The 19,917-nt window shown below is 40.7% G+C and overlaps 1 protein-coding gene across 4 annotated transcripts in view; it reads right to left on the bottom strand.

Moving 5' to 3' along the window:
• stac (C2 and C2B_Munc13-like domain-containing protein staccato) overlaps nucleotides 1-19,917 on the bottom strand; it is a 248,855-nt gene that overhangs the window by 211,795 nt on the left and 17,143 nt on the right. For 2 of the 4 annotated variants that reach the window (XM_083134647.1, XM_083134649.1), the window contains exon 1: nucleotides 15,370-15,664. The exons of the other annotated variants lie outside the window; for them this stretch is intronic. In XM_083134647.1, coding sequence (XP_082990773.1) covers nucleotides 15,370-15,578 — 209 coding nt within the window. In that variant the 5' untranslated portion in view covers nucleotides 15,579-15,664. Of the gene's footprint in view, nucleotides 1-15,369; nucleotides 15,665-19,917 lie in introns of those variants that run through there. 4 annotated transcript variants of the gene reach the window in all.

The following is a 19,917-nucleotide window of genomic DNA, read 5'->3' as shown; positions in this document are numbered from 1 at the left end:
TGCTTTTTGAAATCAGTAGATAAGATGTTTTACAAATAAATGAGAATTCATTGTTGGTCTTCATTAATATCGTGATACGAGGAAGGGAGGATTTATGCGTATAGCTCAAGTGTCTGAGTCCACTCAATCCTTTTCAAAAGTTGGTGCCCCTGATTCTGAGCATCTACGTTAACTTTACGGCTACCCACTAGCGGCGCTTGATGACCAGGTGGACACTAAAATATTGTGGAATACACGTGACACACAACAATACTGAAGAGTATCAAGGTTAGGTAACTTTCAGACATATTATTTGTGAAACATTCTTACAATAGAGCATACTGTGTTGAAAAGCAAAGTTATCTAACCTTTAGAAAAAAACAAGACTGGAATATTCAACAGGTTTTCCTTCTCCCTATCGTAAGTTGAGGAAGCACTAAATAGTGTGCGTAGGCTACTATCGGAAGACTTACTGGCGACTCATGAGGCGTGACAACAAAGGTTGCCATTTACGGCCCAGAATAAGATAACTGCGTTTGTCATCAGAAGAACCCAATGTCCGTTTCCTTCGTAATGTTAACATTGGGTAGTTTCTAGCGCATACACAGAATGTATCGAGAATGATCGACAGCCGGAGCGCCAGGATTAACCATCTAAGCGTGCTTGGGGGGGAGGGGGGTGCGGAATAAAATTTAGAGGGTGCGTTGTTGAAAAAAAAAAATGAAACATGCATGTGGGACATTATACGGAAAGTTGCGCTACTCCATCTAAATAACAAAATGAATTAATCTGAAAATTATTAGTGTCTTAAATTGGATTAAGGTTTAAATGTTTGTGAATGCATATAGTTTGCACGTTTCACCAACAAAAATTATTAGCATCTGTTGCTTATATGCTTCACAGACAAATGAAGTCAAATCTTGCAACATTTTTAAAGCGTCGAAACACATTTTCGTTAAAGGTTTTCAAACATTTAGGCTATCTCATCATACTCAAGTTTTGTTTTTTTCCATTTCTTAGCAGACATACTTCATAAGTGTATGAAATCAGTTCAATGTGAATATTTTAATCCAATCTTATGCATAGAACCTTACATTCTGTGTGTGAAATGTCACACGTAACGCTGAAATGCTCCATGTATGCTTTAGCCACTACATCAAAATATGAATCAACTTTTACTAGGCTCTATGAAAATATGCCAATGACTTGTCATTCTTGCTTGCTTGTTTTTGACCATAACATGTACAAAGAAGTACAGTCTTAGAAAAAAATACCTGGGCCACGGGACGTAGAATTTCGTAACGTCTTAAAGCCTGTTGTTTATGCAACCCAAATAACAAAATATTCGCTTAAGTTTGCCTGGTGATTCTGAGTTCTCGGGAAGGATTGAGCTTTGATAGCATAGTCACATGACTCGTGCCCCAGCCACAACAAACAGCTGGGTGCTACGATGCCTCCAGAAGAAAATTTCAGGAACTGGTTTCTTGACAAGACCTACTCGTAAAGAAATACTATTCTTTCAAGTGATATTAGAGTCATTGTCAAGAGGTTCGCTGAAATGATGGTTCTCATCACAGACCACATGCCACACGTTAATTGTTTAAGTCCAGTTCATGCACTGGACCTACAGATTAAAATGGGATCCGAACCAAATGCCTCTCTATTTGGTATTGAATTCGGAAGCCTTTCATTACATGGCGAAGACGTTACCACTACGACATCAGAGAGGCAATGGAACCCCTTGAGAAAGAGATAAGCGAAAATTGCTACGTGACAAACCATATTTGCCCGTAAATTTTAAAAATAAGACAATATTTTGTACTGACAGTTTCGAACCGTGGGAGAGGCATATATTTTTTTGTACCATCGTCCATTTCACGAGTTTATAATTCTTCCTCACCGACGCGAGTAACGCGAGTGGTAGAAGAAAAGCGAAGTAAAATAACTGAAACAGAAATAAAAGGAAAAAGCGAAATAAATTTTATTCATAATATTCTGCAGTCACTTGAGTTGTATTCACGGGATGCTATCTTTAAAGAAAGCCGTGGTCTCTTCCTTGTCTTTTTTGCTTTCTTTGTGCTCTTGCTTCCCCCGTCACGATTGGTCTAAAACTAATTAATGCGACGTTAATTAAACAATCCAAACAACGAAACAATGCACAATCAACTGCACAAAACAACATTCCAAATGTTTTCGAATCGGAAAACAATTGAGATGCTGTAAAATGACTTAAGATGCAGTAATAAAGTGGGAATTCGGTACCGTATAGAATTAAATCGGTAGAGATGTTCGATTTGATTGGATGTTTGTTATTTAGATTTGCTATTCTTTCACTTTTGGCAAATAGCGACGATGAAGATGAGTGATGCTATGATGAAATTGATGAAGGGACACTTACCAAGGACACCCAAGCCCAAGTCGAGATTCTAACCAGGGACCCATGGCATCGTAGCGCACTGTGCTAACCACTCCTCCATGGAGTGGACATTATAGCATATTTTGTGTGCTCAATTGGGATCAATCAATGGAATGAATAGGCATATTATATGATTAATAAATTCATATCATAATACCACGTCATATTATTCGGCACGAAGTAACACCAGAGACATTCAATCTTGCATTTTTGCCTTTCAACTAATTCTTTGAATTCAGGTTAATCACAACAATAAGATAAATTATGAAGCAAATGATAGTGAATGTGGGATATTATTACGAATTACCTGACAGAAACAACATTAAGCAGGCTCGGTGGTCAAGCTCATTAAGTGATTGACATTCGATATCGTCGCCAAAGTTCCCGGGTTTCAGTACCGTCCTTGTCGCGGGTGTTTGACTATTTCGTCATCAATTTCATGTAATGGTCACTCGTCCTTATCGTCGCGATCATCGAACAGGGAATAAAAATTATAAAAATAAATCCGATGGAAGAGTACTTATTTCATCTCTCACGAAATCTCCTACAAAACCGGAATATATAAAATACATGTATATTCATTCACATACATTTTCGATTTCTATATTTAACTAATCGAGACCGAGAACGGGAGAGCAATTTTCAATTCGACAAACCGAGAGACGGAGAAACTGTCAAGTCTCGTTTCTTCTTGGCACCTCCGTAATCGAGTTGTTCTGTTTGTCATTGGCTTTGTATTGGCATTATTGCCAGTATTCTTCCCCTGCAGGTAAACCATAATGATGAATTATGATGAAATGAAGCAGATAAAAGGGCAAGAACAAGAAAGTCATGCCTGTTCGGGACTCCAACCCAGAACCTTATGTAACGAGATTTGAAATTCTGCAGAAGGCGTCCGTGTTTCGCTTGGTTTTCTCTTTCCTCTACTTCCCTTATATTATCATACATGTATAATAAAAATGGATCTGATACGATATGTTGCGATTCATAATTGTGCTGGTTAGATGCTACAGATGTGAACTCCAAACTGCAATATATTATTCCCTTGTGTTTCGTATGTGGTTGAACATGAAATTTTCTTACACTGTGACAATTTCTTTCTTAGTTTTGGTTTGGTGCACAGATATGCTAATCTGGACTCGACCTTCAGTTTAAAGTGGGATACTAACCACTATGTGCATCCACCGTGTATCAAACCCGGGATCCACTGATTACAAGGCGACGACGTTATCACTACGCCATCGAGGAGGCCCCATGACAAAATGTTATTCACTCGATCTCTACCATAATTTATTTCAGCATTTACATTTTCGATTTCTTCTTCTTTTTTCCTTTTGTTAACTACTCTTACACAACTCTTTTTGCGTCTTCGAATTTCTTCTTGTTTCAGGAAAAAATAATACATGCAGGCTGTATAAAAATCCCCCGTTCAAATAGATAAAACGTTCACTCTCGAAAACTAATTTACATGTTTATCACTAACGTAACCATTAGGAAGGAAACTATTGAAATGTTAACTGATATAACTGCAGATGAAACAATACTTACAGCCACTATCGAAATATCTATTCTTGTGTAGCCTCACAGACAACAAGTATATGGTGAGTCATTCACTCTTGCTGACTACGGGCGAAGGTCACTGAACCAAAGGGTGGTGGCAAGCAAGCAGGCTTCTGCTCTACCAAAGACGAGGTCACGTGTTCCAGTTATCAATGGCGTACGAAATAAGGAGGAACACAGCTATCTGCCGTATGTTTTTGTCCCGTCATTGCACTTTATCGTCGTGGCCTTGAAGTTCCCTCAGGGCACTCCTACGTAAAGGCTTCTCAGCTAGAAGGATATCTTCCCCATTGAGTGGAGGAAAAGTGGGTGCGTATAGAGGTCCTTCAACTTTCGTATTCTTTTTCATTTCAGAACCCGTGCTGTATCGTCGACTTAATCCAATCTATCCTATGTAGGTTTTAGGTTCTGTTTCTGTTCGGTTATTTCACGTTGTCTTCCTGCTTATGTTATTCGCGACGAAGGTTCTGGATTCGATAATCTGGACAATAACGGGATTGTGTTAGTTGCTTGATTTGGTGTCTTAAGTCCACTTTATGTCCTGTTAGGCTAATCGTGAATGGACCTATAATTTAAAGGGGGATCCGAACCACTATGTTCCTCCACCGAGTATCGAAAACGGGATCCCTTAATTACAAGGCGCCCACGATCCCACTGCGCCATCGGGGATTGTGTTCGAAACGAATGAATCAAATTTGAGTGATATGATATGCAACCATTGGAAGACTATTGAAAGAAAAGCTATGGGAACCTGCCAGTTTTTCTACTGCAGACAGGAAACCATAAACATGGAAGAGAAGCTTATATTCTATGAAACCTGACGCTATGTGCTCGAATACTGGCTAAATATAATCCATAGAGGCATAGCAACGTTAAACAACCTCTTATATGATACATATAGGTTTAAAAAGGTCAAAATACAAAGATTGTGTGCGCCTCACTGATGGCGTAGTGGTAAGGCCTTGTAATCAAGGGGTCTGGGGTACGATACCAGGTGATCGCACATAGTGGTTCGGATCCCACTTTAAACTGTATGCACTTCAGATTAGTCTATCTGTGCCGGTGACTCAGTCGGTAACGCGTCTCACTACCATGCTATAGGTCCCGGGTTCGATTCCCGGCCGGTTCAAGCCCGGGAACTTTTCTAACGTTGGAAGCGGCCCCAGCGCCCACCCAGCGTCGAATGACATGGGTACCTGGGGGAAACCCTGGTGGTAAAGGCGGTCAGGGGCGTGATGCTGATCACATCACCCCCACTCACGAACGAATCAAGAAAGTGTGGGGCGGCGTGATGCTGATCACATCACCCCCACTCACGAACGAATCAAGAAAGTGTGGGGCGGCGTGATGCTGATCACATCACCCCCACTCACGAACGAATCAAGAAAGTGTGGGGCGTTACCCCCACACCCCCTATACGCCTTCATGGCGTAGCGTCAAGCACAGGTGAGAACTTTACCTTTTTTTTTTTTTTTTGCATACAGTGGACTTACAACAAAATTTCAACTTGCGATAAAGATTATGATAAGGTATTAAAGAATTGGGTCTAACACATTTTTTTATTGTTTACCAATGACATTATTAACTAACATTCTTAATTTCAGTTTCAAGATGAAATCGGCTACGAAATAAAAGGAGTGGGTTCATATTTCTGTTACGAAATTCCACTTTTGTAGTAGACCTGTGCCACACTAAGTTGTGACAATAAACAAATCTGAGACACTTTCAAAGTATTAAATTTCTATCTACGTATTTGGGAAAAATCTTTCAATATAATACTTTTTTTTGGACGCGTCAAATCATAGTATTTAATTCCTGTTTTAGCAGCTTTAAGAAACCTGATTTTTGGGGGGGGGTTTACAAATGCCCTTTCTGCTCCCGTCAAGTTACGCCTATGACAAACAGGAATTCAAAGTAAAAGACTGTCCCGACTAAATCGGGAGACACGTCTGATAGATTTACAATTGGGAAAATAATAATTAAGCGTGTAGTTGAAAACAACCTATTTTCATATATTGCATGCAGCTCTACTTTTTCTGCAATGTGGATCAAGAACTGGGGACGTGGAGAAGCACAACACACCACGTAACCAATAGTCACGTGACCCTCTTTGCTTTCCTGTCATGTTGACCTTCGCGTGGAACACATTTCTCGGTGTTAAGACAGGCAAAATCACCCGATCATCGAAGGGTGCAATATGTGTTGCCTACCCTCCTGCATTACTTGCTCCTATTAAAGCCTTATGGGGAAGAACTTTTTTCCATGACTGTACATGTATGTGGCTTCCCTTCCAGATCAATAGCTTGGCTGTAGTATACAATAGCAGTGGTTTCTCTTCAATACCTAACTATACGGCGAAGAGTGGATTTTAATAGAAAATTTCCGTACGGTTAGGCAACACACACATCGTTACGCAAGATAGTGCGTATTTCAGGATATAGGTGTCCCATTTTCATTGCCGGTGACTATACCTAATCAGCATTTTTCAGGAATTTTGAACTATTTTAAGTTATTTTGAACCTACTTCAGGATTTTTCGAACCTATTTTAGGGTTTTTCGAACCTATTTTAAAAACCTAAAAGTAAACTTTTTAGAACCTAAAAATCCGAGGCCTAGTCATAAATAAATGACACTATAACACAGAAATAACTGATTTGGTTGAATTAACAAAACAAGTTTGGTTAAGCTATTTGGTGGCTGTAAATAATAAACATAGTACTTTTTTTCTAGTGTTACTAATTTTCAACAAATTCGTTTGTAACAGTAAGCACATGTGCTCGATTACCAAAAAGCATTTAGTACTGGTGACAAATAATTCGTTTGTCTCCTGTTTAAGTAAGTATTTGGTTGCCAGAAACTATTTTAGCTTATTCCAAACTTTTTCCTCTGTAAAGAGTTAACAGTATTTTCGGTTGAAAATTGGTCTTGAGAAGGGGTGAGGGAGAAAATTATGGATTGGGAAAGCACCCCTTCGCAACCTCCTGATGGTAGAGTACAAAATTAGTACATGACCTAAATCATTGGTGTATGTGCTGCAGGACCTAGCAGGATAGAAGTCAAGGCTAAAGCGTTATGCGACTCTTCCGTTTGTTGATATCGTGCACAGATATAACGAAAGCGGATACCGTATGTACTACCTCAACTCTTCGAGGAAGAACTCACGCAATATAATACTGCTGACCAGACAAGCACAGAATGCTTGGATTTGCGGTGATTTTTTTTCCTGGTATGTGGTTTTCGAAACTTCTTCCTGAACTCACATTTGTCGGTTCATCAGTAGGTCAAATTCTCGATGACGACAATGTATTAAAACAACTTATACATTTCCTTAACATTTCAAAACTATTAAAAATAACTGAACTATTAAGGAGAATATAAACCATACATTAACAACATAAATTCCTTACACCCCCAGTTATTATACAGCTAACAGCAACAGCGATAATAAGACAATTGTCAACCGTCATTGTATTTTTCCCACAATGTTATGACCATGAATTGAAATAAAAACGTCAGTAACCAGAGGACATCTGATTCTCATCAACAGAATTACATTCCTTAATTTATTGATTGATTTGGTTTATTTTACTTCGCTTCTGCCACTTTTGGGTAATCGCGAAGATGAGGATGAGTGATGAAAGTGATGAAGGGGATTCACAACGAACACCCATGCCCAGGATTCGAAACCAGGACCCCCTGGCTTTGTAGCGTGCTGTGCTCCATTCTCCACAGGTTGTAGAATAAAAAAGAATGAAATTGGGCAATTTGTCTACTTTTATCTTTGCCGTTGACTGTGCATGCAGTCACCGTCAATAAAAATGGGACACCTAGATCCTGAAATACTCGCTTCCTTGCCAGGTGTTATGTGTGTTGCCTAATTCTATAATGGCAGCAAAGCGTACCAAATGTGTATGTTTATTTTCCACTACCAATAACGTGTCAGCAGAAGTTCAGCGACGAATGTTGCAGGAATGTGGACCTCCAGCACCTAAACGATACACTATCTCAAGAATCAACAAGTTATTTGATGCAACCGGAAGTGTTTCAGACGTTAAAATCTTGCAGGCCACGAACAGTTTGAACAAAAGCCAATTAACTCTCCAAGCTTGCATTGATTTAAATGGAGCTCAAATCCATCATTATGTGGATAACAGAAAAAATTGTCATTACGATGTCTAAGTTACCATCTTCAGAAAATAAAAAGTTGCCAATATTATAAATATGTTCTCATTGTTAAATGTAATTGATGATCAAAAGGTGCCTCCTTATTTCGTGGCCACTCGGTATAAGAGATGCAAAAACAGTTATGTAAGCACAAATGAAACCCAAATGCACAAGAAACCATAAGGTAGGCATAGACGTCCGGGAGGGGCAAGAGTTGGTCACGCCCCCCCCCCCCCCCCCCGAAAAATGAAAATCTACTAAAAATTACATATTTCACACATATAATTTCATTTCAGCCACTAACTTTTATTGACGCAATTTTTTGTGAGGGGATAACACCAGTATGGGGGGAAATGTATCGGACATCCATGAACGTAGGACTCCATGTAATAAAACTGAATTGTTTTGGGTCAGCGCCTCTGTTTTCATGAGTTCAAGTATCTTTCAATTGTCGTGGGTGTTGGGTCAACACCGAAATTTTGGAACACTTACAGAGGATCAAACACGGAACAGTAGAGCTAAATCATTTGGCTAAGCGGGAGTCGAATCACCACGTATAAGCCTAAATGTGTAAGTGTCGTGGTTTTTATTATATAAACATCTCAGCCCTCATAGTATAAGATCCGCATCTCTTTCAGATGGTGACTCATATGCTTTATAGCTTTCACACTATGCTTCATTTTACCCCACCCCTTCCCTCAAGGATGTTGCTCATTAGGTTATTTTATGTTGAGAATATATGAGGATACATATGAGGACATATGCTGACACAATCTAAGTTATTTGCATCCTTTTTAAGTTATATGAATTAGCTTCATACTCGAATTAATGACTGCATGGGTTCAGGGTTCTAATCTACGGGTCACCTTTATCACACAACACTAGAGCAACCTTGAGTTCTGACGTCAGACGAGGAATGCCTACGTTGTTAGGTTAGGTGTGTTAGGTTTGGTTCTATTAGCATAAATACACTCAGACTTTATTATTTATGTTAAGAGAATTAAACCTAGCTAGCATAACAACTTAGACATATAGTTTAACAATAAAAGCTTTCCCCGGTTACGTCACAGTGGAAGGTTGCTGTAGTGTTGTGCAAAAAGTGAGATCCCTAATCTAATGCCTTAGCATGGGGTCCTTTGTGTCCCTTTATCAAATTCCATATCACTCATGGTCGCGGTTAACCAAAAGTGGCAGAAAAGCGAAACAAAATTCAATCAAACCTCTTTGGTATCATTATGCCACGGGAACAGTAATGCAAAGACTCTTGTTCGAACATCTGTGGGAGGTGACGGTACATCTCTCTCAGGGAAATACTGAGCTATGCACGGCCGGAAGACGGTAATTTCCCCGTTCAACCATCCTCCCTTGCACAGCAACCGGAAGATGAACCACATGCCCGTGTTCACTGATAAAGGCGTTTCGAGGAGACATTTTTAAAGCACTGAACTCAAATTAAACCACCAGGTTACAAGGACTTCTTGCAGAATCTTTTAAGAGCAAGTGAAGCGTGCATACACAGTGCTAAAATTAATTGTTGCAGAATTTGATTATAGAATGGAATGTGATAGGTCTTGAAGGAAATGGGACATGCCATGAAATGAGGCAGAAAGCAAAAACCTTTGTTTGAAAGCAAATGCGAAGAGTTTTACCCGAAGCAAGAGAAAAGGATACGGTTGTATAGGTGGGTTTCATGCGACGTCAGGACGCGCACAGCCGCCATGTTTGCGGGCAATTTTATTTGTCGTTTGTAAGGAAATATCCACCACGTAGCGTTCGTTGCATCTGCACCAACTGCACGTTTGTTTTACATCACGAATGTTTGTGTTAGTATCTCCCGCCCGCCCGCTTGAATTCCGTATGATTACATCAACCATGGCTGCTCGAAGCCACGATGCAACAGTTTGTGACCTAAGTGAAATACGCCTATAGTTACAAAGTGAACCAAAACAATCAAGGTGCGTTATTATTATTAGTGTCAGCAATCCCAACGGCAGTCGTTCCTCTTCAGAAGCCATGGGGTCTCCCCAAGCACATGCCTCTACACTACATGGCATACTTGGCACCAGGTTGTCCACTGTATTCTGAGAAATACCCCCCCCCCCCCCAGTCATGTATGACAGCCTCAGTGAGCTGTTGGAGGGTCTGTGGTGGGTTGGGACGAGGGACGATGGCTGTCTTCGGGAGTGTCCTTGTGATGCGGTTGAGGTCGGGTGAATAAGCTGGCCAAGGAATGCAGGGATTCTGTACTCCTGCTCCTGCAGAACAGGAGCACAGAATCGTCACCAGGAATTCGTACGTCACGTTTTCAAAATATGAATTTAAAAAAATATTTTTAGTACTGTGAAATCCAAGGTTCAAGTTTTCTTCGGTAAACAACTTCAAAGCGGTATTTCATAACATGAAAGAAAATGTAAAACTAAAATTCTTAGACAACTGATGTATTCGAATCCACGAAAATGGACGTCGTAAAGAACCAAATTACAAATCATGATTGACGTAATTGCTACATCAAACCAACACTTAGTTTCGGATATAAATTCTTTTCAGATTCAGGGATCAAGTTCAAAATTTTGCAACTCTAAAACTGATGTCGCATGGAACAATCATGTTTCTAACCTACTAGCATTTAACATATCGCAAACAACCAAGTGCAAGGGCACAAATAGACAAACGTGAGGAAACATTAGTAAAGAGCTATTCTTGTCAATCTTATGCAACAAACGTGCGGTTTCTGATGCCGTATTCTTATGTTATTATTATAAGCACAGAGTAGAAAGTTTCATTTATTTGGATGGATAATGACGCCCCTCAGGGAATGTTCACTTCTTTCACGAACCTTTTTTTTTTTTTTTTTTGCATGAAAGCTGTCTCTGTTCCTCATTTCCGAGAATTGGACCCACATTCAGAAATAACAGCAGTGAACTTCCCAAGGATGTTCGTAGAAAAGGAAATTTCACTCCTCTCGCCTGGGGTGACATGGATAGTGGAGCTTTTTGTCGGGTTTCGCGAAGAACGTTGCCGCGTGAGTGTGTAAGGTCGTGGTTGCACTTGGGAAATTCAGAGGAAATGTGCGCGGGAAGTTGGGAAATCCCAGCAAATGCTGGTCTGTTAGAAACAGAACTGTCAACAGCCATGAAGAATCATTCGATCAAAGTTGTTTATTGTATTCAAAGTCAACTTCAGCACAAACACCTTTCTGATGTAGTATTTTTTTTGTTATTTAACGTTGTTTTTCTACCCTTTCATAATTGAGAAGAAGGTGAATGGGCCTGGGGGGGGGGGGGGGAGTTGGACCAGATTGTCAACTTGCAAGTTAGAAAAATATACCTTGTTATTTTTATTATTAATAGATAAAAGTTGTTAGTATATACTAAAGAACAACAAAAGTAAACGCGTATTAGATCGAAAAGAATAGTATAAAATACAGGAATCAGGTTATGTTTCATATTCTACCATTCAATCCAAAGAATAAATGGTTCCACAGTTTTCAAAATACAGTACCAAGAATATGCGAGAGAAACTAACTTCATGTCAAACTTCCCCCTAACTTTTAAAGTTCTTTCTTAGACAGGACATTTAAAGTTACTAACAAAATAGAATAACTATGCATTTTATTAAACTTAACTGTATGAAATATAAAACATTAATAAGAAACGTTTGTGTTATTCACTGATCTGATGGATCCCGGTAATACCTGTAGAACAGTCTCCCGAAGGATATAATAATAAATTTGGAATAAAGTTGGTTATTTTCATTAGTTTATATTGTATAATAATCATACCAATGATAATTCTTGCACGAATGGGAGAGGAAAGAAGAGTTTAGAGGATTCTTGATGGAAAACCTGATGGTAAAAGGTCTGCAGGAAGGCCAAGACGAAGATGGAGGAATAACATTGAGATGGATCTAAAGGAAATTCGTAAGGTTGGAAAAAATTGGATTGATCGTGCCCAGGATAGGGACAGATGGAAGGCTTGTATTGCTTCGTTTGTACGGCTCCAACAGCAAGCTGTATCAAAGGCATACGAAACTCCGCAGAGAAGTGCTCGAGAGCCCTGGGCCATTCACAGCGAGAAGCACGAACCCTGAATTACGTAAAGCGCATTCTTAATGCACTCACAAAGAGCACGAGACTTGCCGAAACAGTTACCTCATTCATATCATCTGAGAATCTTCGACAACGATTACTTAACTGTAAATGAACAAAGACTCGAGTTCAATGTATCTAAGAACACTAATTTATTCTTGACCATGAAGTATTGTTCATGAATCTGTCAAGTAAACATACTGTGTTCGGATTCAATTACATAATCACATTAGAATCCTCAACCAGCAGTGTAACTCGTGGCCAAACTTTGAGGAGCGAGGATGGGAGAGAGCAGAATATGAACCTAAGGTTCCAGAAGGTTAAAAAATACCTCGAACAAGTAAATTTCAATAAACCTGTAAATTGTGGGGGGCGAGTGAATATCATCTTCCAAAAAATGGAGTTAAGTGTATCACAAAATCAAATTTACACATCGAAAAACCGTTGAGAGCTGTCCAAACCGAAAGAAACTTGCAAAAATGAGATTTCACAAGATCCGTGGCACAGAAGAATCATATCGACTTGGTATCTAGGATCTAGGTTAAATTGATAAACAACCTTCAAGGATGATAGGTTTCTGTAGATTTCTGAAGTTTTTTCAAGATCCTTAGCAAATGGTTCCTGAAATTCACGTATACACCCTGTCCCGGGAATCTCCGGAGTAAGCGAACGAAAACAAGTCTCTGCGCAAATATTAACTCGAGAGGTCTCAATCTCGACCGATGAACGCGTGAGAGAGGAAGTGAGTGCATAAAGGAGAAAGCCCGGCTGCAGCTACCAAGCTACCAGCCGTTACAGCAGCGCACACTGCTTTGCTCCTCCCAGTCGTTTTCTCATCTTTACGTTATGCGCGGCCTTGCTCCACAGATTCCAGACATATTAGTGTAGATGGTCAACGGGTCTGACCCTCAAGAGACAACTCCAACACTGAATTCATCTAAGGTCACTTTCCCATTCCCACACCTTTGATGTACCGTACAGTACCAGCGAAATTCCCCGGAACAAAATAACAATAGTAGGCAACACTACGTCAATTGACATAAGAAAACAAACTTCTATTTCCGAATTACTGATTTGGATAAGGAAACTACACAAGCATCCATGTTGTAGTCGGCACTCAAAAATAGAATTCTTGGATACTCAGTGCACGCATGATAACCACTAAATCACGTAAGCTGGTGGCCCTTAAACGGTTGTTATTTTTCCTCTTCCATTTCCTTCATCAAATAAATATATCAAACAGATAAAGGGAAACCAATCAACACACATCTATTTTGTGTACTGTTGAGGAAAACCACACAAAAGAAACCGACTATCGTGGCGTAAGGTCTAAAAAGGGACGTTATGTTATCCACTTGCTTGAAGATGGAAGGGGGGAGGGGGCGCTGCTTAAAGTGGGGGTCAAATCCTTGCAGGAATGTTGTGCTCATAACATGGGGAAGTACCAGACAACAGGAAATGCGGCTTCTTTAGTACTAGAGTTGGCCAGATACAAGTCTTCATGTGACACTAACTAGTAGGTTGAGTAGGCTATAGCCTAAGGGCGAAAATTACAAAGCGAGTCCGTGATACACGTGCATGCAAGTAAAAATAGAAGGAAAAACTTGAAGGTAGATTCAAGTCTGCGAACTTCACAAGTGGTCTCTGCTCACCTTTCCGCTATGCAGGAAGGCTAATATGAAGAAGACTACAGAAAAAAAACAATAGCTAGAAATCAGAATGTTTTACATTGCTTTTTTGAATAAAAAAAAGCACTTTGTCAAATTGATTTTTCGAGCGTGTTCTCTCTCTTTATCTCTCTCTCTCTCATATATATATATATATATATATATATATATATATATACACACACACACACTAAAGAGTTCTTTAAAATATTTTTCCTGCCTCTGTGACGATGAAGATGAAATTGATGAAGCGACACAAAAGGACCGAATCAGACCGGGACTCGAACCCTCAAACTTCAGCAGCAAGATCGTGAGCAGACTACTTAATGTGTTCGTTTGCCGAGCAGAGGTCTCGGCTTCGATACCCTGTGGAGCCACATAGTGGTTCGAATCCAACATTAAACTTTAGGTTCAGTAAAGATTAGCCTTTTTGTACATAAATGGACTTAAAAACAAAACGAACAAAAAATGTATTAGACTAGTTCATCTCGACAGGGGCATATTAATGAGTAGCATTACTGTACGTACTTTAGGATTTGATTTTGAAATATTTTTTATCATTCCTTGTAATAGTGTGTATCTTTACTTTAATGGTTGCCAATCAAAATGAAATTATGCTACATTTTTTTAATACGTTTGTTTTCTTCACTTTTAAAGCCACACCTCGTGCATTTTATTTGTATCAAGCGGGTCTTTTACATGGAGCATAGGGTAACTCGTGTCTAGAGCTCAATATAATCTTATAATTATTTCGTTATTTTAGTAGGCAGACAATCAGAAAGGTTGATTTTGGGTGTAAGTCCACTTTATGCACTGTAAGGTTAATCGAAACTTTACTTACGTGCCTCACCGGGTATCTAACCCGTGTCGCCTTGATTACAAGGTGACGTTACCACTACGCCATCGAGGAAGCCTAGAGAAGAAGTCATTTCTAAATAAAATTATTAGAAAAGGAGAGAGAGAGAGAGGAAGAGTTATGGAATTGGAACGGGAGAGAGAGAGAAGGGTAAAGACACGAGAAAAGAGAGGAGACAAAAGCAGAGGAAGACGAGAAACAAAGGCAAGAGAGGAACAGAAAAAGACACGGGAACAGAGAAAGAGAAGTAGAGGCAGGGAAATGGAGATAAATGTAGAGAGAGAGAAAAAGAGAAACGGAAGGAAAGAAGATATATATATATATATATATATATATATATATATATATATATATATAGAGAGAGAGAGAGAGAGAGAGAGAGAGAGAGAGAGAGAGGTGAAAACAGGAAAAGGTGAGTGAAAGAGGCATGTAGAGAGAAAAAGAGGTATAGTCCTTTAATCCACAAGACTGCATACTTTTCCGGCACGGAAGTCTTTGATGACTGAGCCATTAATGGACAAGAATGATTTTTCAGTTGTTTTAGATACATAGTAAAGAAATGGTATGCTATATGCTTTCTATTCTATTCCCCTCATCTTTGAACCGTAGTTTTATTCCAACGATCTGTTAATCTACTTACCGACTTCCCCGATAGAGGTCAGGACTAACTCTCCGGTTCCTCCAGCGAACCCAAGGTTTGAGAAAGATCCAAATTGGCGAACCGGGCGAGAACTTGGTCCTGAGTTCGACCCTCTGGGGAACAGGCTTCCCCGGGGGTGACTTCACACTCCTTTCAACCCCGTCGGCACTCGCAACCTTCGCGCTTCGCTTGTCACGCCACAGACCCATCTGACTGCGAGGAAGGGGTCAGCCACACTGAACTGTAAACAACACAGGTGGAGAGAGATACAGCGCCGCGGGAAGCTTATCGTTGCTTACGGTACGGTGATTGTCGGAACACTGACCGCTCTCCGCCATTTCGGGTGACTCAGAGCAGAATCACGCTAGGGTGATTGGAAAGGGGAGGGGCGGTTTAAATCACCCTTTCTAAACACGGCTCCCCTTCAGGGCTGTCCAAATCCACGTGCCCTCAAGCATGCATGACCAAAACAGGAAGCATGCTTATCGGGAGTGGCTTCTTTTTTTTTTTACCTCGAAACCGAAAGGTAGACCTCGAGGACAGTCATTGTAATTTGAGGGAAATTTTGAAGCACCTTTTTGGGGAAAAAAGGGAAAATTTATCGGAAGTTTTCAAGACAACTCAACGTGACATATCATCCGTCAATACATGAACACTAGGCAGGTAAAGTTTCCCGTGCAGCACCGTGCCATGAAGGCGCTTTTTAGGAGATGTGGGGGTAACATCGATCTGTCATTTTTTCTTGGAGGCGATGTGATCAGCACTACGCTCCAGCCGCCTTTACCCCCCAGGGGTTGCCCCCAGGTAGCATTGAATTCATGCTGGGTGAGCCCCAGGTCCGCTGGGACAAGGCCGAACAAATTCCGACCTCTGATCACCCACCACGGGAATCGAACCCGGGTCTCCCGCGTGGCAGTCAGACGCCATACCGCCTATTTTTTAAAGCTAATGATATATCCACATACCCGGACGTGTAAGTGGTGACCTTCAGGTTAAGACACCCAAATCTCAACCTCACTTCCACTTAGTGCACCCCAGTAACTGCTTTATGCAACGAGGCTCTGGCGTCTGGACCTGCGGCCAGTGTAATCCACTGTAGGGCTGTGTGTGTGTGTGGTCCTGTGTTTTGTCCTATAAGGACTGTGCTGAGTGTCCCTTTACAGTGTCAGCTTTTAACCCAGGTAAGAATATTTAGTCCTTAGACACGTGTATTATTTTAGTTGGGGCTGGGCCCCGTATAATGTGACTTGCAAAATGGCCAAAGTGTTGACGCACCGGTAATTTTCACTTCAATCGATTAATCAAAAATCCACACATCCCCTTACACTACCCAAACTTTTGCATAACACCCCTTACAATGTTTCACAAAGTCCAATTTATGCCTATTTTCGCAATAAATTTATCCTTGCGCCCCTTATATACGAACTTGCACCCTCCCGATATAAGATTCTGAATAATTCCTTGCTTCGTGCCAAGGGTTTATTCAGATTTTTTTTTCTTGGGAGGTTGTAAAGGTAAGTTTATCTCTTCTGCCACTTTTGGCTAATCGCGAAGATGAGGATGAATGGTGAATGAAAGGAATGAGAGGCCAAACAATCACAAGGACAGAACAACACGACCCCCAAAGAGGATTATACTGGCAGAGTCTAGACGCCAGAGCATCGTTAGTCCACAAAATGAAGTCCAGAGTGTACTAAGTGGAAGTGAGGTTAACATTTTGGTGCTTAGGTCACCGCCTTAAATTATTTTGTGATCACACGTTATGCAATATATAATATATTGTTGTAATCCCGTTTTACCTGGGATCTGAGGTCACAGGGAAGTTTCATTTAAACATTTAGGTAGAGCTTAATAATATCTGTTGGCTGAACCTGCTCCGTTAGGAGGGTAGAGATATGGAAAGTTGGTGTAAAGGTTATTCACGCTTGTTCATACCTGGTAGGTGTGTGTGATGTCTTGTCCTGATGCTTCTCGCAGACCGAATCGTGAAAGTTGCCAAGGTTCTATCCAGCGACCCTCAGCTCACCAGACCGAGCGATCCCTTGCGACTTGTAGCATGCTAGGCAGCGGTAACTCCGTGTTCCATCGTCGTAGTTCAGCAGTGTAATGTGTTGTAAAGTATTAGACTAATTATCCATGTAGCGTCGATGAGTGTCAAGTTCTAATAGAGAGCGAGCTCCGGGTAGGAGCTTGCTTTCATAATCTCAGGCGTCGAAAGGTTGTTAAACCTTTCGAACACGATGGATCTTGTTTAGATCCACGCGTTTGCCTTCCAGTTCCTTGTTTAACGGAAGTTACAAGTTAGCGCATTCTTGGGATCACTCGCTGGTCGGACAAGTTCAGGAAATAAACAAGTGTGAATATTAACATGACGAGGTTTTCTCGGTTTAATAGTCTCCATATCTCTACAATATATATATATATATATATATATATATATATATATATATATATATATATATATATATATATAGATGTGTGTGTGTGTGTGTGTGTGTGTGTGTGTGTGTGTGTGTGTGTGTGTGTTCCGGCATAACTCTCGAATGCCTGGAGCGATGATTTCAACCAAACTTGGTACACGTATCACTTGCAATCTCGAAAGAAATACTGTGGCGGTAAGACACCCCTGGCACCCGTAGGGGATGGGGTGGGAAGGGGGTGACATGTAAAAATAATCGAAAACTACCGATATTAGTGTGGAATCCATAGTTTTCGTGGTCGCTAAGATGAATAGTGACACTCCCAATGCCTTTCAACTCCAAGTTCATTTTACACTATAGTTAGAATTCATTACTTTCCTGTCTAATAGAAAATTGAGATAAATAAATACCCTGGCAACGCCGGGCAATCAGCTAGTAGTAGATAAAATATAGTATAGAGTACGATGTGTTTTGATGATTCAGTCAGTGAGGAAAAAAGGGAATTTTTTGCTTTTTGAGAGGGACTTTTTACCAGAACTGCCCGAGGCCTTTCTCCAAGCAGAAACACCTACAGTGCCGGAACAAAAGCGGCTTTTTTGTAGCATCTGCGATGATGGGATTACAAGTACAGTATTGCAGATTATAATCGAATTTCCTGGAAAACTAGACAGCCAAGGTCTCATCTCGTGGATAGGACAATAGCATTTTGTGGTCCGGTGCACGGGTTTACCTTGGATACAGAGCCACATTTATCGCCTGCGGTTTATAAATTAGGGAGTGGTGAAGTGCACTTAAACACCTACACGTAGTCTTCCTCAATTTTTTTATGCAATGTTGAATAATTGTCTTTTGTCCTATACCTCCCCCCCCAAAAAAAAACCTCGACTTATACAATGATTAACTTGTCTGTGGTCTTACTACTGTATGGATTGATGCGACGAATTAGGACCTACACATAGCCAATTCCGGATAATTAAGCAAACGTATTTATTATTGAACTCTACGGCGCCCACCCAGTGTCGAATAACATGGGTACCTGGGGGAAACCCTGGGGGGGTAAAGGCGGTCAGGGGCGTGATGCTGATCACATCACCCCCACTCATGATCGGATCAAGAAAGTGTGGGGCGTTACCCCCACACCCCCTATACGCCTTCATGGCGTGGTGCTAAGCACAGGGGAGCCCTTTACCTTTTTTTTTTACAGGATTACGCCAATTCACAACGTTCGTATTATACAATTGAAGTACAATTTCTTATATAACACATATAATAACAATACTGTACAGTTTCATCTTCATAACATTTCAATTTGTTTTTGTAGCTAATGTATTCATAACTGTTTTCTTGAATTGTAAATATGACATTGCAACAAATCGATATATGTATATTATATATTTCTATAGCATTGAAGAATGCACTCATTCTCCAAATAGGTGACCTTTTCATGATATTTGTTCATCCTCTACTCACATAGAAGGTTCCATGCTTGGGTCGTGTTTTAATGTTCGGAATACATATTTCTGAAAGCCACAGAGGAGATCGATCGGAGTTTACCGTTAAACCTAAGGTCTAGATCGGGCCGTCCTTCTGTGGTCAAGTCTGTCCATATTGAATTGCTCTATTAGGTTAGTATATGATTGGAACCTGGGTTATTCGCCTTCCAGGTTGAATTTCATGTACCGCAATAATTTTGACTGTACACGTTCTATATTTGCGGTATCTTTTTGAACTTCTGTGTTCCATATAACAAGAGCCAAATTCGAGTTTTGTACGCACTAGAGAACAATGAGCGAAGAAAACCCCCAAGGGATCCCCGAATTTTGAGACAATCAAACCCCAAGGGGTCCCCGAATTTTGAGACAAGCAAACCCCAAGGGGTCCCCGAACTGAGACAAGCAAACCCCAAGGGATCCCCGAACTGAGACAAGCAAACCCCAAGGGGTCCCCGAACTGAGACAAGCAAACCCCAAGGGGTCCCCGAACTGAGACAAGCAAACCCCAAGGGGTCCCCGAACTGAGACAATCAAACCCCAAGGGGTCCCCGAACTGAGACAATCAAACCCCAAGGGGTCCCCGAACTGAGACAAGCAAACCCCAAGGGGTCCCCGAACTGAGACAATCAAACCCC

This window comes from Lepisma saccharinum, chromosome 1 (assembly GCF_977018435.1).
Source record: "Lepisma saccharinum chromosome 1, izLepSacc3.1, whole genome shotgun sequence".
NCBI lineage: Eukaryota > Metazoa > Arthropoda > Insecta > Zygentoma > Lepismatidae > Lepisma > Lepisma saccharinum.
The sequence above is the reverse complement of the archived record's forward strand: the minus strand, read 5'-3'. Positions and strand labels throughout refer to the sequence as shown.